Here is a 27,780-nt window from a genome sequence, read left to right on the forward strand (position 1 = left end):
CCCCCCTCTTTAGTATTTGGTAGGAGGAGGTTTGTTTGGGTTTTTTACCTCTCCAGGTTTTCACTTTTTTTCTTTTTACTCCTTAGAGATGCTACAACTTGCAGCATTTCCTGCTGTAAATAGATCCATATAGAAAGCGGAAGGTGAATTATAAAAGGAAAACTGGTTTAAGCTTATGTTGCTACAACTACTCCCCCAGTTCTTCTCTCTGCAGCATTTAAGTGTAAACCTCCTTGTCATTTATGGGCACGGTTCTCCTTGTGAATCAATTGTGTACAGTGAATTTCACACTGGTGCAGGCCCCTGTGATGTCAGTACAAGGTGGGAAAGCAAGACGTTCCCCCAAATTTCTACCCAGACATAGCTCAGCAGAGGCATGTTATCCCATCAGTCAATCAAGACAGATATTTGAATGCATCTTTTAGATGCCACAAAGAGCATAAACTCAACTACTGTGTTTAAAAAAATTTGTCAAGTATTGTCAAGATCAATTCTGTTCCTGTTGTTTTTGGTGTCTTCGATGTTTCATGATGTGGTCTCTTAAAAAAGAGGCATAGAGGAGAGACAGGACTTCGGATTTCCATGTTCCACCCTTGAATGTGAAGTTGGATTTGCTGTTGTAAAATTAAGATAATACCTGTGTTTTTTTCCAGCTGAAGGGAGGAGTGATTATAGGCAAAGGAGAAGAGAAACACCGAGTTCAACACTGTGAGGTCCTTTTAGGTCATTAACTGGAAGGTATAGAGCCATGCTAAATAACATCTAAATAAATAAGTTCTGGTTAATAATACTAAATAGCAGTTTGAAGGTGATCTGTTCAATCAAATCAAAGTCTGTGCCTTTTTTTTTTTTTTTAATAATGTACTGTATTTGGAAGACTCTCTCTTACCTGCTCTTCATGAATGTGATTATTGAAGATGGATAGCGGTAGGTTTGGCTGTTGTCTCTTTAGGAAATCTTTTAAACCAGGATTGGAAACGGAATATTTTACAGCCTGTGGAAAAATGTCTAAAGGCTGCCATTGTGTCGTTCAGACAAGAACAACTGAAAGCCCTAATGCATTTTATCTGCCGTTCTGTTCCTTGACACTATAAATAATTCAGATCTGTTGGCTTAACTACTACTGGCAACTGTTATTTATTAAGAATGACTGAAATAACTATGTGGCTCAGTAGAACAGAATGCATTAGGGACTTTAATGTGAAGTGGAATAGCTAAAACATTTTCATTATCCTCTAAAGAAAAAACCTAAAACCCTAAGCCTGCCAATATTCTTTGCAATTGTGCAAAGGACAAGTGACAGTGGGAATTGGGATGTGATCTTTCCAGAGTAAGTAAAGGTTTATTCCTTTAAAAGAGCACACCCCCTGATCTTAGAGCCCTGTTTACCCCTCTGGTGTCTTGTTCCGTGTGCATCAATGTCGGTAATTTTGAAATTGAGGTTCCAATAAAATCTTTAATTTGCCCCACTGTATAATGTTTGAATCTACTTGTAGTTATATGTTTACCTGTAAAATTATTTTTAAAGGTACTGGATAGTCTTTTCATGTTTGCTTTTAATTTGATTATCTTGCATGTCGTGCTCAAGAGAAAGCAGGTAAAAGAGCAGCAGTATTTTCTGGTGATCAGTGCAAGTGAATTGCAGTTCTCTTGTTCCATTCCCAGTTTAGGGTTAATTAATAATACCCAGCCCTTCTTGGTGCTGTTCATCATTAGAGTTGAAATTGCTTTCCAAAGGTCAGTATCGTTATCCCTATTCTGCAGACAAAAAATTAAGTCATTGGAAGGGCTAAGATCAGGCAGGGTATTGCTACAGCAGAAACAGAGTATGTTGCTATGGAGCGGCAGATATTTGGCTGTACATCATAAGATGTATTACTGTATAACACCAGAATGCTTTTGCAAGTCAACTGATTATAAATGGTGCATTTGGAATAAATTTTGTATCACAAAAGAGTTGACACCCAGGACTCAGATGACTAATTATCTAATCTTACATCTGGCATAAACACCCAAGCCATTTGTATGATGAACTGCGTTTCACAAGAGCGAGAAGGGAGCGAGAGAACATTCTCTGCTGACTCAGTGGTCATAAATCTTCTGGGGTGTGTTTTCCCTTATATTTGATATTTGTTCAATGGGTTGAAAGAAGTTAAGTGATCAAATGTCATTTGAAAATCCTGGCCTGCAACTTTTATTTTTTCTCATTTACATGAAGAAAAATATTACAATACAAGCACAATTATTTGGGGACTAGCTCTGTGTGGTGTTACTGAAAGTTGTTCATTTGAAGGGAGATTCATTGTCTTCACCCTTCTTTAAAGTAATTTTACATTTGTTTGCCTTAATGAAGATCTGCAGTAGAGAGATAAATGAAGAGAGCGGTGTGTGCTGCTGTGCAGCATTTTGTTTCGTTTGTTTGAAATTAAGTCATTAACTATAACAGCACAATACATTTTTCTTTTTGACTAGTAATCAGAGGACTCTGGTGTGTTAATCTGATCTGAAATAAAATAGATGCTCTGCATTGGGTGATTCTTATTTAACTTTTATTTCTGGACACATCAAATTTGTATGGTATATATCTTCAGGTTAAGGGAAGTATCAATGAAAGCTTATTTTTAACAGAGAGAAAAAATAGGAGATGAATCAGTGGTAAGTAAATGATAAGCCTGAACTTCTAGGGGCAAAGCGTGCCTGCTGTAACAAAGTTTTCTGCAACATGAACTTTTCTAGATAGCGTGTCATTAATCTTTTATAGTGAGGAGATAAATCATCAAAAACTCCAACTAGAGCATAAAATACCTGAAATAAAAAGAATATATGTAAGTATCTTCAGAGCAAGTTTTGACACTCTCATTGATTTTAGACAGCATCTCATTCTGGCTTGACAAAATACAGAATTTACAAATTAAATTTTATGTATACTGTGTACAGTTTTATGCTGATGTTGGCACACTTTCAGATGTAAAATTAAATTACTTTTTCCAGTAAGGCAGCATAGATTGAAGCATGGATTCCTTTCTTTGCTAATGGAACTATTAGAAAGATATTGAATTATGCTGACTTTCAAATTGACTGAGAGCCAAAGAGAGAAAAATCAATGACATTTTTAATGTCCTGTAGAGCTTTTAAACAGGCCTCAGTCTAGCAGAGAAATCTCACTGTGAGATAACTGTTGTTGACATTGGTTTTCCAGTTTAAGAAATGTGTATTTCTTCAGGTAAGCATGCATCTTGCATAGATGTAGGCTTCGTTAGCATTCCAGACACAGAGATGCTAAGTAGGCAGTGACTGGTTTTTGGAATGGCAGTCAGAAGACTCTGGTTACAAGGTATGCATGTCACTCAAATGCTAAGCATTTCTGTTGGAACAGAGAATGCACGGTGTAAATATGCGAGCTAATCCCTGTGAAACAATAACAACAAAACCCAGAAGGGTCTTTTATTTCAGTATAAATTCCTGAAAGTCACATGTACGGGTAATTCCAATAAATTATCTTTATTTTGATTAATTAATGATAGGGTAAATACAGTTTTTTGGGGTTTTTTGTTTGTTTGTTTGTTTTTTTACTATGTTTTTGCATTTATATAGCTGAATCCTAAAGATCTATGCATTATAATAAATGTCCATCAAATACGTGGCTTGCTGGTATTTTTTAAATTTTAATTAAATTTTTATAAATTTGTAAAATGCATTTTGTAGCAGTAATTAAAATTTTATAAAAGACTATCCAATCCCTCCAAATCTTGCTGCTCAGATAGAAAAGGTTCTGATTTAGGTAGGGGGAGACTGCTATATAGATGCATCCTCGACATCTCAGTATTACAACTGAGGTTCATGGATTCTGGTCCATTTCTGTAATAAAGTGATTTCTTTTTGCATTCCTTCAAAGTCTAGGTTTACCTTTCTTTTAATAACAGATGGATATAACATGGCTGTGAAGGACTCTAGGCCTGGAATATGATTTTTAACAGCAACCTTTGTATCTTCAATTCTTTGCCGTAATGAAGAAGACTATCATACGGTCACTTCTGGGAATTCGATTTCTTGCAGTAATTTGGCTTTCAGCTCCTGGAAGATTCATCTTGGGTTTTTAAGGGTTGTTCACGTTATAGTAGATGACTCCTGTCATTTTAAAAGCAGCCTTTAATGCAGGTAGCGTCAGCTCTACGGAGACTGAAATACAAGTAACCTCAGAACTGCCATAGTGTGAGAATAAGTTAGAGAAGTCATAGAATTAGGTTTCAGACAATCTATTCAGCAGAATAGCTCTGTAGAAGATGTTTTATGTAGTTTGGATTCTTCAAAGGTCAATCCTTCACTGTCAATCGCATTTTAGTGACAGTCATTAAATCACAAATGCTTATGAGTAGTTTGTGGTCAGCAACCATTTATTTTTTTAAATATACACTAGCCTTCATAACGTTGTACCTCATCAAAGAGACAAAGGTGAGCTTTTTATTTTGTCTTGCTTACGTTTCGTTAGCTTTATGTACTGTCATGTGCACTTACCCCTCTGGAGAAAGGAGGTAGTGACTTGCTACACAGCAGAAAATGGATTAGAGGTCTCAGTCTAATTCATGTGTTGAAGACAGTATGTTAAAAGTCAAGGGTTTCCCTTAATGACCTGTATTGTCAGATTAAGTTCTAGTAGCATCATTCCAAGAAGTTCATTTCAAAAGTCTGGTTTGTAAGGGAACAAGGTTTTTGTGCTTGCTCAGTCTGTCTGCCCATCGGGTTCCTCCCACTGATAATCTTAACCTTGCAGGCCAATTTCAATCAAATTCAAAAGATGGGTTGAAGTCTGAAAGATAACTGAATACCTGTCAATGTTCTGAAAACCGGCGGCAAGGGTGGGTGAGAATGGCCCCTCCAAGGTAAGGGTAGGGAGGGCTGAGCCCTGATGGATCCCTCTGGCAGCGTCAGAGGGCCAGCCCGTGCCCAGTTCCCGGCGTGTGCAGTTTGTCCTGTAAAACAGATGGTGACGTGGGGGGCTCCGGGGAAAACCCGCCCTGCTGGAGAGGGGCGTCAAGGGGCAGAGCGTGCACATCTGCAGGGCGCCTGGGCTTGCTCTTCCTGCTGCTGGGGGCATCGTGTCTCTTACTTGGCCTTTATTTAGCTTCTAATGAGAAAGATGTTCACAGTAGTGTGCTAGAAAGTCTGTTAGATGTGTTCTGAAACATGTTGGTGCGAGAGAGGTTGAGTGTGTGAGCGAGCATAGCTGGAAAGGGGCCTGATCTTAGATTTGGGACCCACTGACAAATCTAGTGACAGCTGCCTCCGGACCTCAGAGGCTGGGAATTTGAGCTGCACTCACCTGCAGTGCTCCGACTGGAGAAACAAGGTAGGATATCCCTTTGCAGCCAGGTCTCCCAAGTAGTTGGAAAAAAGAATATATAAACCATGCTCTTGCAATCACGCTTTCATGAGCAATTTTTTTTCTTCATTTATTTTTGTCGTGGTTTAACCTCAGTCGGCAACTAAGCACCACGCAGCGATAAAAACAGTTTAATAGTTGAAATAAAATGATAATAATAATAACAACACACAAAGCAAGTGATGCACAGTACAATTGCTCACCACCCACCAACTGATGCCCAGCCAGTCCCCGAGCAGTGGCCCCCCCGGCCAGCTTTCCCCAGTTTCTGTACTGAGCATGACGTCCCATGGTGTGGAATGTCCCTTTGGCCACTTTGGGGCAGCCGTCCTGGCTGTGCCCCCTCCAGCTTCTTGTGCCCCTCCAGCCTTCTCAGTCGGTGGAGCATGGGGAGCTGAAAAGTCCTTGACTAGTGTAAGCACTGCTCAGCAACAACTAAAACATCGGGGTGTTATCAACTTTGTTCTCATCCTAAATCCAAAACACAGCACTGTACCAGCTACTAGGAAAGAAATTAACTCTATCCCAGCCGAAACCAGGACAATTTTTTTAGTGTCATGCCAGTATTTTAATTTTGTTCTCTGCCCTGATTTTTTTTTAATTAGTTTGATGTGCCATCCAGCAGAGCACTTTCTTTACTTCCCTATGTATAATATCATATCAAAAACCCCTGACAGATGAGTGCGGCGCCTGAGCCCTTTTGTTGGATCAGCGCCAACGCACTCTAATTGAGTTCTGTGGTTTTGCAAATGTTTCCCATCTGACCACCAAACATGATTTCCTAGAGGTTTCCATTCATACCTGTTTCACATATCCTTTACTGGAGAGAGCATTTTGTTGTCTCTTACTCTCTTATTAAAAAATGAGGAAAGAATTTTAATATTTTTTATCTCAGATTAGATCTTAATTTGTGAAGAAGTCAAAACCAATGTCTTTGACTGTAGTGGTTAACAAGTGATAGTTAACAGGTTATTTCTAAAGGCATTTTTTAATTGTTGTACTTCTGGTGTTTTTTTTAAGGTGATTATTTTAAAATTGAGACTATAAAGTATTTTTACCTCTCTTAGTCATAGCTGTCAAATACGAGCTTCATATAAGGTTATATTCTATTTTAGGAGATAGACTTTCAATGATTGCAACTAAGTTAAGAACTTGTATTATTCACCATCAGCAAAATCTTTGAGCCTAATAAGAACTTGCAAAGGGAAATTATTGTTCCTACAAAAGTAATTTTATTCTCATTCACTGTATATGTGGAGTCTTTAGGACATTTCTGAGGCCGTAGCCTCCCTAAATGCTTTGACAAGTAAGATACAGCTATTACAGAATAAATACAGTGATAAATACTAAAAGTCTGATCGGTGTGTTGAAGCATCTTAATTCAGCTGTTGAAGATGTTATCTGATGAGCAGTGCGCCTCTGTGGCTTTTTTTTTTTTTTTTTTTTTTTAATGTCCAGTTAAGATAGACTTAACTGCAGGAAAATATCTATATAAACTTGATCATACTCTCTAGAATATGGCAACGAGCACAATGCAAAAGGTTAAATATTTGGTAAAAAAGAAGTAACACCGCAGTGTCTGTATAGAATAAGGGCATGGGAAACACATCAGAAAGTGTATTTTTGTAATGGTTGTGTATTATATTTCTGTTGCTTAAAACTGTCGCCACAAGGGCAGAATAATTTTGAATGTGACCAGGCAGCTGTCTCTGTGAAGCCTATAGATAGCAGCTTCCTTGTGTAGCACATTTTCAGCTCCTTCAAACAGATTTATCAAGCATCTTTACTGTCTCCACACTGCCAGCTCAAATGACTTCTCAAGGAGCTTTGGTTATGCAATCTTTTAAAAGGTGCACCGGTTTTTGTTTGTTTCTTTTTTTGTGTGTACGTGCTGGTTTTTTTTTAGCAACTCACTGCAGCAGCTAAAATCTAGTGCAGGGTTTCACCATGTGTTAGGAAAAAAAACATACTCCATTTGTCCACCGTGACCAAGCTTTAAATAAGCATCAAAACTTTCACCAGCTGTGCAAAGCAGTAGAACAGCACAGGTCAGAGCAGAGCGGTGAGCTTGCAAGAGAGAATGATGCTTTGTGAGTAAGGAGAGGAGAACCTGCAGAGACAGGAGCTGGAAATAGCATTCGCTTGGCATAATTGGAAGATACATCCGTATTCATTTTGGGGTCTAAGGACTGCTTAACAGAATATTCCTCTGAGCCCTTCTCTGAGTCCTGTCTGACTTACAGGAGTTAGGAGACAAACAGAAGCCCCTCAGCTGGCACCCTGTCTTTCTGGATGGCTACTGAAACAGGAGGCGGCTGAAGGGAGGGCTGAGTAAACAGCCAAAAGATCTTCCCAAAGAATTTCTCTGCTCATTACTGCTGCAGTTCACAGCATGGGAACTTTCAATAATAAAGACTTTAAAGGCTTCTTCAAAGAGCTTCCAGGCTGTATCAGAAGCTCCATCTGGAAGAAGTCTCATGAGACCTTGGAGTGTTTTGTAAATACAGGCTGGGGACAAATGAGGTTTTTCTTAAATTGAATCTTGCAAAACTTGCTTTCTATCAGGAACTTGCAACAGGCCACATTAACACAGGAGCGTTTACCAAACTGCATCCCTAGTGTAATGTCTTTTGGAAAGGGTGCAGTTAGCTTGTCATCCCTACAAAGTCTTTTACTAACACAGTAAATTATAAGCCTTATGGGAATATGCTGAGCTTGGTTCCTTTCAGGTCATGTTCTTGGTCTTGGATTGCTGTGTGAAACTATATATGATGCTTCATGCCGTTTGCCTGTGGATTTGTTTTGTTTTTCAGCAGATTGAATAGCATTTCTATTTAAATCATATTTCATTCTAACTAAAACAATTGCTGTTCTGTAGCGTCAGGAGATTCTTGAGGAACATTGCATGTTTTGTGATTTACTGACCGTTTTGGCCTTTGAAAGGCACCAGTACATTTCGGTCCATTTTTCCTGCTTTGTTTGGGTTAGTGATGCCTCATCAGTTACACCAGACTATGGCAGCGTTAAGTATTTTCACTGGTGGCACTCGATTGTGTATTTTGGTCAAGGGCAGTAAAGTGGCTGTAGCGTCATTTTCCCATCAGCAGTGCTAATGCTCCAGGAACACCAGCATTACCGAGTTTTACGAACCTGATGTCTGTCTTTCGTGGTTTTCCCCTTTTGAGATGCATCAACTTTTCTAAAAATGTGTTTATGTCGTGCAGTTGTTTATGACCGTGAGTTAGCTGCCTGCATCAGACTAAACCTGCCTGTCTAGAGCTGCACTTCTGGCAGCGTATGAGAACAGAGGACATGGAGTGAGAAAAAAGTATGAAAGCTCCATAAATCTTGTCTAGATGGACAATATCTCCCACTATCTTTTTGATATTTTTCCCTTTGGTTGTGCTCTTATCTAGAAATCTCAGAGTATTTTACAAACACTGAATTAAGCCTTCTACAGCCTTCCTCCTTCTCCGCCTCTCCCCCGGGAAATGACATTATCTTATCATCCCTTGTTTGTAGACGAGGAATCCAAGGTCTGAGTGGTGAAGTGATTTGTCCAAGGTCAGCTGCTGAATTAGTGGCATGGCTATGAATAGACATAGGCATTCTAGCTCTCAGCTCTGCTAAACAAGATCATGCCCTCCCAGTTTCAATTTGTCATAACTTAATGACTAATAACATTTGAGCATCTAGAATGTGGCAGAAGAATTTATTTTCAGCAGCCAACAGGTAATCCTTAGTTACGCCAGCAGCAGGACGCAATGCACCTCCCACGTCCCCATGGATCCTGTCTGGTACTTCTTGTTTTGCGTCAAAGATGTGAGGACAGGTGAGGTCTACCAGTGTGGCAAAGTCTGATTGTTCGAGTGTGGGTCTTTGCTGTTTTGTGGGATGCTCTAGGTGCTCACCTGAATGTTCACTTTTGTGATAAAAGCGAAGATCCTAGACCTGGTTCTTCATTTGTCTTGATGTAACAATAATGAAGTGTCCTGATAGTCGTTTGACTTCAACATCTAATCTGTTTTAAGAGAAGTAAAAAAACCTCCAGTGCAGTCTGCTATTCCTTGAAGGGGAGAAATAATTCAACTAAAGTCCTCTCAGGAGCCAAGTAAGAGAAGAAAATTTTGAGTTGTGCTAATCAGGAAGAGGAAGTCATCTGTCTGCATCTGGTCGCTTCCCTGCTTACACGGCATAGTCCTGTAACAGCTACATAAGAAGCTTTGTGATGAACAAATGTCAAGGGCAATTAATTCTTTGGCAGGCAGCTGTTATTATTAGGACAAAGAGTGGCTAGACATAGGAGGAAAGCCTTCAGCTGATTTATTTTCTCTGCCTTTTCCATCAAAATTGATAAGTCACTCAAACCCCAATGGTGAACTTTCATGCAATAAGAATTTTAAATTTGCCATCTCTTTTTTTAGTAGGAGACCTTATATTAGATTTAGAGCACAGAGGAATAGCTCAGAGAAAATGTTTGGAAAGTCTTCACCGTTTTAATGCTATCAGGAAGGAGCAGAGTTGTGTGTTAAGCTGGTAACATAATATGTGGGCTGAGTTAAGCCCACTTCAGACTGTTTTTCTCAAACTTAATTGATGGAAACGGCCCACTTTCAGGCTTGATTTATTACCTTAGTAGAGTTATTCCAGGATTGCTGCAATGCAACTGTGGGTGTTCTAAACACACCTACGCTGCCAGAGAATCAGGAAGGATGTACTAAAAATCCTCTAATTTATCTAATAACATCTTTAGCGGCTTTTTGTGTAGGTTTAGTATTGTAATGGAAATGTGCTCTTTGGCTAGATAAAGAGCTCCTGTGTGAAACTGTTAGCATTGGCTGTAGGGACATGTAAATAGCATTTGGAGCTGATTGGGGAAATACTCTGACCAGCTACATACGCTGTAAATGCACCTTTCAATTTTGTAATCTGTCACTATGGTTAAAATAATACCTAAAATTTCAGATATGAATGTTCATGACTCTGGGTCTTCATAGATGTGGCCTTCCCACCTTCCAAGCCCAGGCAGAGCAGAGGTTCCTCGTGTCGGGGGGTGTTTTTTCTCTGCTGTTCAGGTCCCGAGTCTCTATTTTTAGCAACTGTTGTTGCCTCAGTTCTTAACCAGGTTCCCTCTTTGCCCATCAGCGGACGTTCCTGAGGGGTTGTTTATAAGTGACAAAAAACAAGTTTGGTTTTCCTAAAAAGTTTCAAGCACTGAGCTGGCGAGGGTAAGCCTTGGACTGGGAAACAAGCTCAGATTCCTGCGGGTGCTAGCACAGCCTGTTAACGTTCGTGCCCGGAGCGAGCTCTGTCTGGCTTGTGTTTGTAAATGCTTTCAGCATGGATTCTTCTGCTGTGCGTTATTTAGGCTGAACCTTAATCTTCCTCTGCCTTTTTTCAGAACGCTGTCCTCACAGTGTTTCTAACTGCTGGCACGATTTTTCTATCCTGGGCATTGCAATCTCTCGCTTTTGTTATAACATGGAAATTGCATGTAACGTGAACAGTAACCAGTATCACAGCGCTGGAGTATTGGAGCTAATAATAGAAATGAAAAACCTGCTCTTTGTGAGCTAAATAACGGTGGACAAGACGAGAGAGAAAATCAGCTTCTTACATGCACCAGAAGCAAAGGAGATCCCGGTGTGTTTTCCTCTTGCTGATTACTCTTTCCACCGGGCATCGCTGTGTGTAAATAGGATCAGAGTTCTTGTGGTGTGCTGGGAAGAGCCAGCCCTTAAGACAGCTGATTTCCTCCAGCAGTTGTGCTTCCTTAGCGCCCACATTGCTGAGGCTTGGAGGTGCTGCGTGAGCAGAATACTTGGCTGCTAATTCTAGGAAATACTCTTACTGACGGTGTAGTTAACATGGTGCGAGTGGCTTTCTGCGTAACTTCAAGGGTCAGAGCTTGTCTCGTGACCTGTGACAATGTATCACTTGGACAAAGCTATTTATTGCTGATTTTATATTTAAATAATTTATAGATATGTTGAATAGTAAATAATGAGGGTTGGAGGACTTATTTTGTGTACGTTTTCTAAATCTGTTACATAATCCTACTGTTTGTAGCAGCATTTGCTATCAAGAATCTGGAAAACTTTATGGTAAAATGGCTTTTCAAAAAACCCCAAGTGTGGCGAATCTGATTTTTTTTTTTCTTCTGGAATTCAGATTTCACTGCTGAAGCTACGGCATGTGGGCCAGTTTAGGATGGCAGTTGGCTTTCCTGGGCAGTGAACCAAATGTGAACGCAAGCGACGGTTGGCATGTGCTTCTCAGGCTCCAGAACAAAGTCTGACAAGTCCGGTTGTGTGTGTAGAAGTTTTTCTGCTCTGGATCTGGTTGGACTGATGCTTCTAGGCTAACGTCCCCTCTCCAACCGTGCTAAAAGCATGCGAACAGACTGACTGGGCCTAAGCAGAGGAAATAGGTTAAGGAAGTATATGTGCTCGTTGCCTGTTCCCTGGGCTAGCTGATGCAGAATTCTGTTGTTGATGGGCGGTTTCTGAGACTGAAATTAGCTCGTATGTCTCTACGCGGTCCTGCAATGGTAGGCATGTCTTATGGAGGACGTTGTTACCCCTGATGATAACTATGGAAACTGGAAGTTTCAGGCTGTGTCGGCAAGAGACACCTGGAGAAGTTAAGGCAGACCAATGGGAAATACAAACTCATGCATAAATTAAGAGGTATTAAACTCCTCTTGAATGAGAGAATGTACATTAAAGTGGCCTTGGTTTGCCATAGATTAATTAACCTTGGGAGATATCAGGCTTAATTAAGCTACAGTGAGTTAAAGCCACTTCACTCTTGATAGAGATCATTCACAAGGGAGCTTTTTAACCTTATGCACATCAACTTCGTACCTCCTATGGGTTTGCCTTAACTTTCAGTGTCCCTTGGTGAGGTTTTGGACACTTTGAAAACTGAGGACTGCTCTTATCCTTTGGAATCCTGACTCCAATTCTTTGGAGAAACTGGACAGAATGGGCTTAAGATAAAAGTGTATAGTGCACATGTAGAAAAAGTGCGCTAAGCAAGGGTTGCATGACAGACTCTGCAGGGGTGTTCAAGTCTAGATTTGAGATGCATTTAAATAGAGGTTACGAAATGGAACATTAGAACTTAAGAAACAGGGAACATAAGAGTGAAACAGGGTTACTAAAATCCATATGGTGAGTTTGAGGTCTTGCTGCAGGGTTGTGGTGCTGTCTAGCAAAGAAGAATCGGAAGTTTTACAAATCTTGGTTCAAATTCCTGTTTGTTTATAGAAAAGTATTGTTATGTATTTCCCTGACTGCAAGTTACCTTGCTAAACCAGATGAAAATATCTTTTTGTGGGTTTCTTTGTGTTTTGTTTTTTTTTCTTTTCCAGTAATTGCCCTTCATTTTTGGCTGCTGCTTTAGCTAGAGCAACTTCAGATGAAGTCCTTCAGAGTGATCTTTCGGCACACTACTTACCAAAGCATGTGGACAACGCAGATGGGATCATACGTAAGTACATCTGCGCACGATAACGTACAATTTTACATGGTATGGATCTTTCATTTACACTGTATACTGGAACACTTTGCAGATAATTCATAGGTTTTTAAAGTCAGCATTGACTTCAGTGACCCACCTAGTCTGACCACTTGAATGGTACTAGATTTTCCTCAGATTAGTTCCTTCTACTAGGTAGCTAAACGAAGTTGGACTAGATTTCTTGTAAAGGAATATCCCATATTGATGTAAAAAGATTAATGGAGAATTCACCACCACTCCTGATAGAGCTAGTGGCTAATTTCTTAGTCAAAGCTTTCTCATCTTTGAGAGTTAAAGTTTCAACTTATACTATTGAATTTTTTCTTTATTTTTAAATGCCTTTCTCTGGTTGTACTTGTACTTTATCAAATTTTTGCTCCTTAAGACCAGGTGGAAATCACTCCTTTCTTTTAAGTGCACTCATAAGACTGTATCTGGTGGCTCTGGATTTCTTTATAAACACTTTAGACTATGTGGTCCTGCTGCTTGCTGGCAAGTGTGAGTTATCCTCCTTCATCCTTAGAGCAAAGTCAAATGTATGTGGGAAGAGAGAATTTAGTTCTGAATTATTTCAGTCAGTATAGTTTTTACTATAGATTTTAAGTTTGTTTGTTTGTTTAACAAAGGATAGTATAAAGATATTTCATGCTTAAAAGGAAAACTTCCTTTTCTCCATTTATCTGTGCTGGCTAACAAGATTTTTGCAGCATCCAGCTCAAAGCCATGCACCCTAAATCTTTTCAGGATTCTGCTGACCTAAATAGCCTTGAAAAACTTTCTGGGGTGCTCATTACAACAAAGAACAATGTTTCTCACATGCATTGAGAGAGGAATTCTGTCATTTGATCTTGAAAACACAGTCACCAAACCACTTCGTCCATTCTCTCCTTTTTTGATAAAAAAATAAGCAAATGATTCTGGGGATAAGTAGGATATATAAATCTGGCTCTTCAAAAAGGAAGATTCTGCTGTATTTCTCAAAGGCCTTTGGAAACCTGAGAAACAGAAAAACATGCTATGGGTTCCCTTTTTGTAGGTATTGCTGCCTCCTCCTGCTGAGCAGATACGTGGAATAGATTTGTCATTGTTCTGGCTGAGCAGCCTTCATTAATTTCAAATTGAGATCTCTGAGACTTGCATAAATATTTGACAGTCTCCAAGGAAATGTTGACTAAGCCTCCACACAGAATATCTAAAGAGTTCAACAAAAAAAGAAAAAAAACTACAAAACCCTCACAGCTACAGAAATTGCCATTTAAATATATCTAAATCTGTGATACACAGATGCAAACATAGATTGATATCTGTATGGGCCATAACAGGCACCAAAAATATGAGACTCCAGATGCAGCATGTTGAGGTGAATTGTCATAATGAAGGTACTTGAAAATAAAATATACCTTTACAGATGCAATGTAAAGTGTTAAAATATGAAGATAAAGGGGGAGAGGAAGAGAGGGAACATCTTCTGGACCGTAGTAAAGCAATGGTTTCATATGAATACTGCAATTTCAAATAATATACCATAAATGATAATTTTCGAAACAGAGCATTTGCTTCAGTGATGCAAGGTTTGGCTAACAAAAACGTAACAAAACTAGGGGGATTCATGCAGGACTGAAGGAGATTTCATTGCAAAAGCTCAGTAACTCCAGCCTAGCTAACTCTCTTAGTAGGAGTCCTTTAAGAAACCTGGGCTAGTTATTTAGAAGAGAGCTGCGGCTGATGAATGCCCTAACTGGTACCATATAGGGAGACTTTCATGCTTTGAAAGAAAACAACGGGAACTGTAGCAGGTGATGAAAATGGGATTTCTACATCTTGAAGTTTTGTGCTCAGAGTTCACTGTTTATCCTAATGATGTTTGGACTGCTGCAGAATGCGAAACCAATCTGAATTTAGCTGGCTGGTTTTGATATCCAGTTCTATGTCAGATTTTCTTATGAAGCCAGAAAGATTTTTACTCTGTATAATACAAGGAGACGTTTACCTGATTAGCCTCAAGTTTGAATTTGCTAGAAGAAAAAAAAATTCCCAATTTCCTTAGTGACACATTTCAGTCTGACAAATCATATTGCATGCTTAGGACTGGTAAAAGCAGTTATTGATGAGCTGGTGGAAAGGAAGTTAGAAGCTTCGTGAAAGAAGAATGCTGATCTTCAAAGAAGAAAAACTGGTTTGAGCCCACGAATGTAGGAATGCAAGGATACGGGCCTGATATACTCAGGGCGACCATTTGTCTTTGGATATCAAGAATAGAATCTGAGAGTCACAGGCCATGACGGATTCTCCTCTTCCAGTTAAACTGGAGAGGAGTGAGAGAGCTTCCATGAGAACGGAAAGACATTTGATTTCCTTTTTGAAAGGTCAGGTTAGGAACATTTAGTTTTCTTTTTCATGGAGGAAGATATTCACGTGGGGGTTCATTATTGTTAACGAACCACCAAAGGAGGCTGTATAGTAGGACCATGTTACTTGGTGGAGGTAACTAAAATATCCAGCAGACTTTACAAAGCAAATTGCAAAGTCCCACTACCCAGTCTTTCCAGGTGCTAGGAGATGGGATTACTATAACCAAGTCACAAAGAGGTCATTGACTAGTCAGAAACTGGAGTTCTTAGATTAAGGAAAACCTTGGTCATTGGCTTGATGACATGTCTACAAACCTGGGTACTGATCCCTGTTGTCACACTGTCCACATCTGCAAGAAAGGTCTTAAAATTTAGGTACTAAAAAGCAGAATCTGATTACTGGTATTCTTTCTACCCTGATTTTGCCCTAAAAGAAGTCAGTTGTCTTTGGGAACAATAATGCCTGAGCTGGATTTCCCACCAGCTGTGGTACAATTAAGTGCTACTTCCAACGCTGGGGATTTTGGAGCAGCAGGAGGGAAATTAAATTCTCCATGACACAACCACAATGACAGCTGAGTCAGCTCTGGCGCAGTGCTGCAACATTAACAATTGATGAGTAATTTACAGCTGTGAGGGGGTGGTTTGACTGTTGTGGGCCTTTCTCCTCTTTTAACCTCAAGAGCAATTATTGATGATGCTGGCACTACGCATACTCCCTGCTGGGGAAGGGTGTTTAGTATCTCAGCACAGCCAATGGGTTTACTCCATACCTCCTTCAGAGTGACACTCTGAAGTGTAACAGCCACGTGACAGTGAAATGTACACCGTTTCCTTTCGTACGTGTCCACTGGAAAAAAGTGGAAGAGCAAGTCTGTGGGGTTCACTTCTGGAAAATATAACTTGGACATGTCAGACTGAACGTGTTCCCTCTTTAAATATATTACCCAGCAAAGAGATTTCTGGTGGCACCAGTGAGAGCAGGTTAAGTGTTGTGGGGGAATTGGTACCCATTGCTATGGCAGTGGTGGGATGACCCAATCATTTGATTTCCACCACTTGTTCTTAAAGCTGTGTGGTCAAGAAGCCAGGGCTCCTTTTAATTATGTTTATAGCTTATTTCCAGCTTAATGGCTGCTCTTGCATCCATCAAGCTTGAACCAACTCATAGTCAGCAGAGTTGGGAATATATCTTGCTCCTAAGGATGTTGGCCCCCTGATCGCTATAGCCTACATCTTGTGTAGACCTAGTACAGAAATTAGTAAATGCTGCTTTTAGGTTCTTCACAGAATTTCTGTGAACTGAGAGATGCTGTAACCCTCCCCTCTGCTCCCTGTGTTTGGGCCGGTCGTCCTCCAGGAATGATTGACACTCATGGATTGCTGCTGTTTAGCTTTGAAGATCTCTGGCTTTGGTGAATGATCACGAACAAGGAGATTTTGATGTGTTCAGCTCTGATTCTTACTTCCTGTTTTTCTCCCCCGAACTTCAGAATGATTGTCAAGTGCCTGAGTTTTCACATTTTAAAATTACTATTTCTCAGGAGTGACAGTTGAGCATTTTCTTAAATTTAAGACCTTTACGGTTTTCTTATTTGCTCGTGCAGATTTCCTTGACACACCGTCCAGGCAGGAATCTGGAAATAATGTTATGAAACTAAGAAGGTACCCGAATGTGTGCACTACTGAGTGTGTACACCACCAAAACATCTTAAAGTAACGCTATTAATTTCTGGAGGTTATTTGCCACTGTATTGCCTCGGTTCTGCAGTGGGGTGTTGTTTGGAATAGATCGTTTGGTCTAAAACCGATACGTCATGGTAATGGATTGTGGTTTTCGTCTGTGATGCTATATGCCGTGATGAAGTCCCTGCCAGAGCCGCCGTGGCACAGCTGCACCACCCTGTGCAGCGCGACACAGGGGATCGAATGCTGAGGGAAACGTACTTGCTTTTCATTTTTTCTGATGCTGCAAATGAGTTCCCCAAAGGCACGGGGTAATGTTTAAGTTAAAAAGACAAACAAACAATGAGCTGCTTACTGATGAATGCTGATTATGGTGAGTTTGGCTTCCTCTTTTTATGCATCAGAGCCCAGAATTTCCCTGCTGACATCCATTTCAACTGCTTGGCTAAAATGGTTTTGTTTCATCTTTGTAATGTATGCAAGAAAAAAAATTCTCACTTAATAACACTCTTAGCCGTTCATTTGTGGTTTTTGCCTTCCCCAGAGATTGAGACAGTGAAGCTAGCCCGCTTAGTTTTTAGCAAACTGCATGAGATCTGCAGCAACTGGGTGAAAGACTTTCCACTCCAGCCGAAGCCCCACCGCTACTACGAGACATCCATCCATGCCATCAAGAATATGCGCAGGAAGATGGAAGACAAGCACGTCTGCATCCCAGACTTCAACATGCTCTTCAACCTTGAGGTAAAAAGAGATCCTGTGGTGGAAGACAAATGCATGTGCTAAATAGTTTCCATTCTTGGGGAAACTAGGCTGTTTCTTCTACTGTGAAAATGAAAGCCATACCTGTGATGGACCTGAGGAGGATTGACAGTCAAGAGACAAACCTGGTCTTAAGTTAGTTCAGCTGATATTCTGTAGCCATAGTGGCTGTATGACATGCAGTTTCTACATAGGGTATATAGAATAAAAGATCAATTTTCACAGACTTCTGGTGAAATGTCATCTAACTAAACAAAGTTTGTATCTGGCCCATCCTGATGTAGCCACTTGTGCGGTGGCTGAAGGACTGACCTGCCATCGTGCAGAAAGCAGCCCTATTTTTGTGAGAGGCAACTGATGCATTGTAGCACCATGTGATAAATCAAGGTAGGAGCCTCTCTTTGGCTGAAGATGCCCGGGTGTAGAAGAGGATTGCCAATGGAAATGAAGTGGTTCAGCTTACAGTTTATCACCGATGCCAGTTGTCTACAGTGGTGGGTCTGTACTGCTTTTCAACCCTTTCTCTTGGGAGGAAGAAGCCAAAAGCAAGAATAAGGAAAGAAAGTAAAAAACCCAAAACACAAAACTTACAGGAGAATAGGGTGCAGTTCACACAAGAATCTAGCAACACGAGTAGTTTGGTGGAACTGGGGCCCGACTTCCCTCTGTTAATTTCTTTATGTGGCCACCAGTCAAACACTCGTGCTTGCTCTTCCTTCGGATATAAAACTGGACGCTGAAGAATGGCAAATAGAGGAAAGTGGCAAGAATTTTACCTTTAGGATCAGATTGCTGCATAATTGATTCTTTATTGCATCCTGTCACTTTAATAACCATCTTCTGCCCCATCCACATTCTTGCCTTTAAATGATATTAATGCAAACAGAGGCAGATGTTTCCTTTGCCTGTCAATTGTCAGCTTTCTTATTCCAATTTGTGTTGGAGCCCATTACTTAAAAATTACAATGTACAAATATTCTAGTCATTGAGATGGCTGTCAGGGTTGAATTGGCACTGACAGCGGGTTGGTGTGTTATATGTATGAATAGGCACAGGAGTTGATGTCTCTTGGTACAGCATTCTTTCTCTGAACAGATAAGGGGAAGCTGAGAAAACTGACTTGAAGATGAGTGATTTTGCTGTATTTGATTTGCGAATGTAATCACAATTATCTGAGGAGAGAGTACACGCAGTTTTTTTAAAAAACAGGCAGCTAAGGTGATATGGATTAGATTTAAAAAAAAAAAAAAAAAGGAATGAAAGCAGAGGCTGGCTGGCTTCACATTTTAACTGTACTGGCATTTTATCCCTCATGGGTTCCAGTCTTGATGTAGACTTCATGCAAACTGTATTGGATGTTCTTCTCTCTCTGTGGTTTTTGCAGTCGCAAAAACTCCTGCACAATTTGATGAGAATGGCACTTTCTATTTGAGTTGAGTGGCTGAATTGTAACAAATGGGACATAAGGAGCACCGAGAGAGCTACACGGGTGATTCTTGCAGGACATCTCTTGCAGTTTGCAGGTAGAATTCATCAGCAATAAGGCGGAAATTCCCCACTGATGCAAGTGAAGATGGTCTGAGTGGTTTGTTTTTCCAGTGCAGACTGTGCCTCTAAGTGCAATTTAATGAGGACACCACAAATCTCGAGTTCAAAAGTTTTAGGACGATCCAATTAGCTGTGTGCATTGCTTTCTCCCGAGTTGTTTTCTCAATGTGTTTCCATTGACAGGACCAAGAAGAGCAAGCTTATTTTGCAGTGTTTGATGGTCATGGGGGAGTGGACGCTGCCATCTATGCCTCCATCCATCTCCACGTGAACATGGTCCATCAGGAGATGTTTCAGCATGACCCGGCAGAGGCGCTGTGCCGAGCTTTCCGTGTGACCGATGAGCGCTTTGTCCAGAAGGCAGCCAGAGAGGTGATTGAGTTACCTGGGCTTGGCTCTGGAAGTATTAATCTGTAACTTCTGTCTTTGTTAGCAGAGGTGCTCCAAGTGCTGTGCTGAGCACAGGCCAGGGGTCAGCACAGAGCTGTCTCTGCACAGTCCATAGAGCCGGTGCCCACTGGTGGGCTGCTTCATGTTCCATAAAGATGTCAGCCTCCATTTCTCACAACATCCAGTTCATTTAGAAGGATGCTGCTGCTATTCTTATGTTCTCATGCTAACTAGGTTTAGTCCTTGGGGTGGTTTTTTTTTTCCTCATCTCTACAACATACGTTCTTCTTAGCTCCAGAAAGCAAGAATAAGCGGATAACTGACTCCTAGGCCTCCTAAACTCATGCAAGGGCTGAGTTAAGTGCAGGGAACTCAAAATGCTTACAAATAAACCTCCCTCCACGTTCATTAACATGCATGCGTTTCTATCAATAGATAGGAAACAGGCACAGGAAGTCAAGTGAAACAGCAGCGCAGCAGATCACTAGCAGAGCCCAGCTTCTGAAACGCGATTCCAATGCGAGGGAAGTCACAGGGCACAATCGACCACTTGCATTCGGCCAGGCTGGCTCTGAGGGGCTGTCACCGAACAGTCGTAGCAGTAAGGAAAGCACTGCCTGTTCCTCCCCGGGAACAGGCTGCGTATTGGAATATCAACATGTTCTGTCCTCGAGTTAAGCAGGAAAACGCTTTGAAATGGTTCTTACTGGCTTATTTAAAACTGGGGGCATTTTTTTTTCCACCCTATCCAGAGTCTGCGTTGTGGAACCACCGGGGTGGTGACTTTCATCCGAGGCAATATGCTGCATGTGGCTTGGCTTGGGGACTCCCAGGTTATGCTCGTGAGGAGAGGCCAAGCTGTGGAACTGATGAAACCCCACAAACCAGATCGAGAGGTGAGAATCGCCTGTTTTAAACACGGCCGGGCAGCGTTTACCACTGAAGCTGACGGGTATCAGCTTCTTGTGGGATGCTGGGACGCTGAGCGTTGCCTTGCCAATGTCTTTTGGAGCGGCAGCGTATGTTCGTTACCCTGGTTTGTTTGGAAGTTGGTATGGATTTGTATGCAAATCCTTTGTTCTCATCTGGTGGGGCCTGCAGCCTCCACCATCCTGTGTTTGTGAAAACACCAAATATTTATTGAAGTGTTCAGAGTGTGATGGTAGTACGAAGCGCTCTGTCCAAACAACTCTTGTGCTGTTTTGCTGTTTAGGATGAGAAGAAGCGCATTGAGGCACTTGGTGGCTGTGTGGTCTGGTTTGGAGCCTGGAGGGTGAATGGCAGCCTGTCAGTCTCCCGAGCTATTGGTAAGAATGGGCTTTAATTCCTTTTTCAGACTTGCTTTCCCTTTTAATTAAAACTTTAATTTTCTAGTGATCAAAATTTTAAATACAGCTGAAGATAGAACTGTGAGCGATGACCTCTATTTTTTCCTCTTCAGTTTGAAGGAATAATTTCCAAATAATTTCTTTAACTTGGGGTAAGAGTCGTTGGCTCCATGCTGTGTTAATAGAAGGGCTTCCAGATGCCGTGGCTGCAAACCCACGGTCTTGTGTATCTGTGTGTTGTTTTTCCACAGGGGATGCTGAGCACAAGCCATATATCTGTGGGGATGCAGACTCTGCCTCCACTGTACTAGATGGCTCTGAAGACTACCTCATTTTAGCCTGCGATGGGTTCTATGACACAGTCAATCCCGATGAGGCAGTCAAAGTGGTGGCTGACCATCTAAAGGAGAACAACGGCGACAGCAGCATGGTAGCACATAAATTAGTGGCATCTGCTCGGGATGCCGGTTCCAGCGACAACATTACTGTGATTGTGGTATTTCTCAGGGACATGAACGCAGCAGTCAATGTCAGTGAGGAGTCGGACTGGACAGAGAACTCTTTTCAAGGTGGGCAAGAAGACGGCGGGGAAGATAAGGAAAACCATGGAGACTGCAAACGACCGTGGCCCCAGCACCAGTGCTCAGCACCTGCAGACCTAGGGTATGACGGACGAGTGGATTCCTTCACCGACAGAACTAGCTTAAGCATAGGGTCCAGCATTAACCTGTTTGATGATCAAGGCTATTTAGACCTGACAAAACCAGAAACTAGTACACCTCAGAGTGCCAAATGTCTGCCACCAATTCAAGCGTTTAGTCCTGGCATACCAAAGAGTGCGAACGTGATCAACGGCTTAACAGCGAAGAACGAATCACCAGAGCGCGTCGCATCACCAATCTGTGGACAGAGCGATCCCAGGGAGTACAGCGCTCCTCCTAGTTTGGGTGCCGCAGGGCAGAGCATCTACAGGATGAAGGGTTTATCCCCCGTCTCCTTTGGGCTGGAAGATGAACTGTTCAAATCCTTGGGAAAACGAGCTGCGTTCTTTCACTTCCGGCTCTGTAACGGGAAGAGGCGACGAGGAGCCAGGCTCAGACCAAAGTTTCCCACGCCACTCTTGGCTCGTGAGCCTTCCCATATAGAAGGGTCGAGTCTGTCCTTACCTGTCCGGGGCCGCGGTAGCACGAGGTTGTCGGTAAGACACTCCCCGGGGTGGAGGCTGGCGAGTCATAGCGCTTACAGCGAGAGCATGTTTTCGATGCGAAGACAAAGTAATTGTATACCAGATTCATACCTTCATCAATGCTGTAAAATGTAACCACCTCCCTCGTGTTCCCCCATCAGACTCCCAAAACAGACATTCCCAAAATAAAACTGGCATCATCAGAAAGCGAAAAAAGGTGGGCATTTCAGAACTGTACTCCAGTCCCCCGCAAAGCTCAAACCACGTGTAAATAGACCTAGGAACTAACAAACGTAGTTGTTTCAATCTCAATAAAGTTTGCTGGTGATGCCACCCTGAGCAAACGCCACAGCCACCCCACCACCCGCACACACGAGTATCTAGCCACATTCACCAGTGAAAGCCAAACAGCTGGTTCGTGTGAACAGACACGGTTAGGGAACAGTCTTTAACAACACAGAAAGCTGAACCTGCCTGAGGTACGTCTGTGGAGCAATATGTAAAGGAAGATTCTGGTTTAGAACTGCCACATTTTTTTAGAGTGGGGGGGAAGTTTCCGTAGAAGTCCAGGTGTGGGGGGTTTTTTTGTGTTCTGCTTTCTGTTTATTTCAGGCGAGCATTAAGATGAATTAGAAAATTACATCCACTGTTGCAGGTAAAAGACTAAAAGCCATACAGGGTTTTACCAGGTAACTTAGGAATGGACAAACTAAGCTCCTGCTACTCTGTTCTCAGACTCCGATTGAGGTACAGACTCATAATTTACCTATTTTTTTCATGTAACATAAAATGTGGAATATGAAGAAAACTGTTTTTTGTAGTTTTTAAGAAAATTATTTCCTATGGCTAGAGGGGCAGGGTTGGGAATTTTGTCTCTTCATATTTTTCTGGTGCTTTTAGTGGCATTTTTCTCGTTTGTCAGTTTAGGAAACTGTTCTCAATTAGTTTTAACCGAACATGATTGTGCTTAATGCTTTGAGCCAACCTCTTTCCACCGTAACTTCATCTCAGGTCTTAAAAGAAACCAATCTGTGGAGATGTTCAGTACAATACTCCTGTCACTCAACCAGTCAAACCAGAGAACTGCTTGCGAGAGAGAATGAGCAATTTGATGAGCCGTTTGGTTTCGGTAATGATTTCTAGATGGCAAAGGCGTAATTTAATATCAAGTTGCAGCATGAAGGACGGTAGGATGCGGTGTCTACAAGGAGCAGTATTGCTGCAATTCGGTGTTTTCCAGCACGTGTAGGAATGGATGCCTGGGCTGCCGGAGCAATCCAAAGCCAACGGAAACGCCGTGGATGCGGATGAGCGGGGGCTGTGCTTGGGGTTTCGAGGAGAGGGTAAAACTCGCTGACAAGCCAGAGCTCTGCTTCGGTTAAACCCGGGTCGAGAAAGGAAAGCGAGGCGTGTCACTCGCCCGTATTGTCATAAGCAGAGCGTTATTTACCAAACTGGGAAGCAAACAGTACCCACCAGCTTTCCCCTACTCTCGAGGTGGTGTTAAACCCTTAGGGGAGAGGTTAATTGGGACGTAAGTAAGCAGACGATTCCCGTCAGCTCCACTAAATACACATCCTGTTACTGTTCTTTGTTACGATAAGACATTTGGAAGAGTATGAATAAAGTAAGTCTTCACAGGCGTTTATTGTACAATTCATATCATTTTAGCAGCAACAATTTCGTAACAGTATTAGTATTTAGCTAGAATTTGCAAAGTATTTTAATATTAAGTAGTCAGGAGATTATTCAACACGACGAGATGGCAAGGTTTGAATTCTGCCAATTTCCGCTTCTTCTATCTTTGATGCACTATTTTAAAAGCAATCTGATGAATAGCAAAAGGCTTCGTGAGTAACCAGGAGTTGGAGCGTGGCTTTAGATTCCTTTGATCTTTTTCAGGCTTTTTTTTATTCTTACGGGATCATTGGCTCTTATCTGTCATCTTATCAAGCCTTAGCTGTTGTCAACGTTCTCTTTAGCCGCAGCGTATGTTCCGAGTCAGATTTACGGAGGAAATTAGAGAAACCAGGAAAGGGTAAAATATGCAACTCTGGGGCATCTCTGCGGTGCCTTTGTTTTAAATTATTCACAGTAATAATGACGCATTGAAAGTCCATCTTATAGCTGACTGTCGTGCTTCGGCGAGAAAGGTGGTGTAAGTGCAATTCTTTGTATGAGTAAATTAGAATGAAAAACCGTTACGGATGATAAAAACTTCTTCCCAGCCTGCAGGAGCAGTTGAGGAGCGCTGGACTGCATGTGTGCTGTTTTGGGAAGGATCTAGCTTTTTAGGTGTGGATTCATAGATGACGATTCTGCGACTCATCCCATTTATCTTGCTAGGAGAAAAAAAATCCACCATTGTAGTTCCAGTGTGGTCAGGTAAAAACATTGTATAGATAGCAAGTGTTCATTTCTTCACTAAACGCGTATTTATAGAGTAGATAGGAACCATTTGTAAGGTAAGTCCTTTAAAGTTCTATAATATTCAAAGTAGTGGTTATTGGTCTGATATATGCTGCTCTTGATCCTACACACTAGACAAAAAAGCAGTGCTTTGTGAAATGCAGTGTTTTCTCTTAATGCCACTGGTGATAGGAAGTAGTTCTCTTCAGTTCAAAATCCTGTGCCCTTATTTGCTGCTTGCTAACGTAAGCAATAATCCCTCTCTAACGGTATCTAAGTGTTCTGTATCTCGTACTTTGATTGTCTATCATCTGGTGACAATGTAAAAATATTAGGCTAATATAGAAGTATCTAACTGTATTTATTAACTGTTGATACTGAGATTCAGTCTGTGACCTGTGTTTTGTATTTTTATCGTGTATCTTAGTGGTGGTGAAATTTGTATAACGAATCTTTCCAATAAAGAGCTGAAGTATCCCTTTTCCGCGTTAACACAGCCCGCATCAGTTTCAGTTTACGTGTTAACCGTGTTTGCAGAACTAGGAGGTAGGTAGTGAAAACACGTTTTTGGTTTTGTGTTTCCTTCTTTAAATTGTGTTGGTTTTGAGAAATGGGCTCCAGGCCGTTCGTCTGAAGCTGCTCAAAACTTGCTCGTCAGCTCTTCACTGTGAGTACTAGCGGGATTCCCTCAGTCCCCACTCTGGTAGTTTCCTGCGTACACTTTTTACACGTGCAACTCTGAGGAACGTCTGCGTTGCAGAGAGCAGTATAGCACCAGACCAGGGAGCTGTTAACCCATTTCGATTTGCACTAAGGGTGGGTGGAAACGCATGTATATAACTTTTCTTTACCTAGAAGTGCCATCAATTGTCCTTGCAAGTTCAAACCATTCAGTATTTGATTTAGATTGCATCGTAACACTGAAGGACAATGTCAAAGCAGACTTTAACTTACGCCACATTTATAGTGGTGCATCGTCATAGAAACTCCGCTCTGTTTTTGGAACACTGTGTGTCAGTGAGAAACGCGTTGTCCTATGGGCAGATAAGACGAGGCATAACAAGTTCTGTGTTTATAGACATGGCTGCTGTCGTTCAGGTCCACTATCTCCTCACTAAATCCTCCTGACCCTGGCAATGTTCTGTGGGGAAAAAAATGAGAAAGATTGGTCTAAATTAGGGACTGGTTTAGCACAATGTATTCACTCGGCACTAGTCACAGAAACAAAGCCATCGAAGGGGATACCGCAGCTTTGTTCATGCCTGTAATTTAGGGCAATCTTTCTTTAATTCATATCCTCTTTGCAACAGGAACGAGACTTTCTACCCTTGTATCGTGTGCAATAAGTAACAATGAAGCATTAACACAACCTCTGACCTAAACCTTCACATCCTTTTCCAGTCCTCGCTAATCAGGCGATCGCACTATACTTGCCAGCATTAAAGCTAAATTAAAAATAAACCCCACCTATTAGGGTCTAGTACAACCATTGTATGTTGCAATTGCATTTTGTTAGGTTTTTCCTCTCCTTCACTCCAGAAGACATCTTGGAACAAGAACAGGGGAAGCTGGCCGAGATCACCCCAAGTACTTCTGCTCCTGTGCGAGTACTCGTGCAGAGAGCCAGGCGTGCTGTCAGTTGCTACGCTGGGTGCTCCTGTTGACCCTTCTGTATTGTCTTGTTCATGAAACTAACGTGTTCTTTATGAAGCGAATAAATTTAACCATGTTGGGACTTTCCATTTGCAATCTTGTTCTACAGTTCACATATGACTTTAGTTATAACCATGTATTAGTCATCCATATTTTATTTATGAAAGCTGTTTATACAGAAAACCTGTTGAAGTTTTACCAATATCTTAATAAAACAGTAATTTAAGCCACACTTCAGATAGTCTGTTTATTTAAGAGCTAAGAACGGTAGCAACCAACATCGCAATTAAGTGTCCTTACTGTGGTGAAAGCAGATTTGCTGCATGTGATGGGGGCCGTGTGATCAGCCCCGGCCTGACCCGTTTTACAGCCAGAAAGGGAAGGGGCTGTTACGGCACAGTGAGAGTTAATTAGATAAATAAGCCTTCCAAGCCTGTTCCCCTACCTCTTATTTACATACAGCTGGTTTTTAAACAAGTTCTTCGTAAGGTGAGCAAATGGTGGTGGTACTGGCTCCTCTCTTGTCCAGCTCGGGCCTCTTATTAAGAGTAAAGCGTCTGTGAGCGTTGAAGAGGCAGAGCTCTGTGATTACTGCTAATTGCGCTGTGTGTAATGGCCAACATGCAGTCCTGTACAGCGGTAAACACTCACAACGCACCGTCATAGCGTGCAGCTGGTCAGAGGCCACCTTCAGCGCTCAGCAGCTGGAACGATCTGCGCACAAGGCAGCTCAGGGCTGTAGTTCCTTCCTTTTGCTGAGAAACACAGAAACTTACTGTACAAAGAGCCAAATTATTATGGATAAAAAACTGTGGATCCTCCATTCCCATTCAAATCTGAGATTGAAGCGTTTGGTCTGGCTTCTGCAAACGTAACAGCTTTAAAAGTCCCAGGTGGATTTAAGTGCTTTTTGTTCAGGGGAAAAAAAAAAGTGACAGGTACATGGCAGGAGGAAGTTCTTCTCCAAGCAGCGAGGCATTGCAGCAGCTCGGTAGTAAAGAGCAAGCCAAGCGTGGTAGCAGTGTAGTACTTACCCCAACAGTCATTCTCTACCACTTCACTTATTTACACACAAACGTCTGAAACTTCACACCGCATTTCAACATTCATTTTATTAACAAAGTGCAAACAGTTTTAAACTATGAGCTGTACAGCGCTTACACTGTGGAACAGTCACAGAGAAATGAACGTCAGTACAGCCGGCCGAGACAAGGACAACTACCGGTTACAGTTACTCATGCTTTGTCACTAACCAGTTATTCAGCTTTCATCATAGCTTCACAAGTAGTTTAGCAGCTCAAAACGCAACGCACAGTGGCAAAGAGTTTGGCAAGGTGTTCGGTTGGTCCACACCACAGACCGAGGAAAACAACGCCCCTGCCAGCTCTTTTACCCCAGCTCGCGATCCATCGCATCTGCGGGATGCGGCAGTCTTACACACTCAGTTCATACCGTTTAAAGTGAGGACATTCACGCGCTCGCCCTTACTCCAGCGACGCGATAGGACGCGCATCCTGAAACAGGGCTCCAGCACCTTTTGGACATTTTTTCAGAGCATCTGAA

The 27,780-nt window shown here is 41.7% G+C and overlaps 1 protein-coding gene across 1 annotated transcript; it reads left to right on the forward strand.

Moving 5' to 3' along the window:
• The first annotated feature begins 4,866 nt into the window (after positions 1-4,866).
• On the forward strand, positions 4,867-25,044 carry PPM1E (protein phosphatase, Mg2+/Mn2+ dependent, 1E). The gene is made up of 7 exons (XM_009324237.1): positions 4,867-4,880; positions 12,756-12,874; positions 17,486-17,685; positions 19,435-19,623; positions 20,394-20,537; positions 20,855-20,948; positions 21,221-25,044. The coding sequence occupies exons 1-7, from the start codon at positions 4,867-4,869 to the stop codon at positions 22,288-22,290; spliced, it is 1,830 nt and encodes a 609-aa protein (XP_009322512.1). The 3' UTR covers positions 22,291-25,044.
• Positions 25,045-27,780: the final 2,736 nt, after the last annotated feature.

Source organism: Pygoscelis adeliae, unplaced genomic scaffold, assembly GCF_000699105.1.
Source record: "Pygoscelis adeliae isolate BGI_AS28 unplaced genomic scaffold, ASM69910v1 Scaffold290, whole genome shotgun sequence".
NCBI classification, from domain to species: Eukaryota; Metazoa; Chordata; class Aves; order Sphenisciformes; family Spheniscidae; genus Pygoscelis; species Pygoscelis adeliae.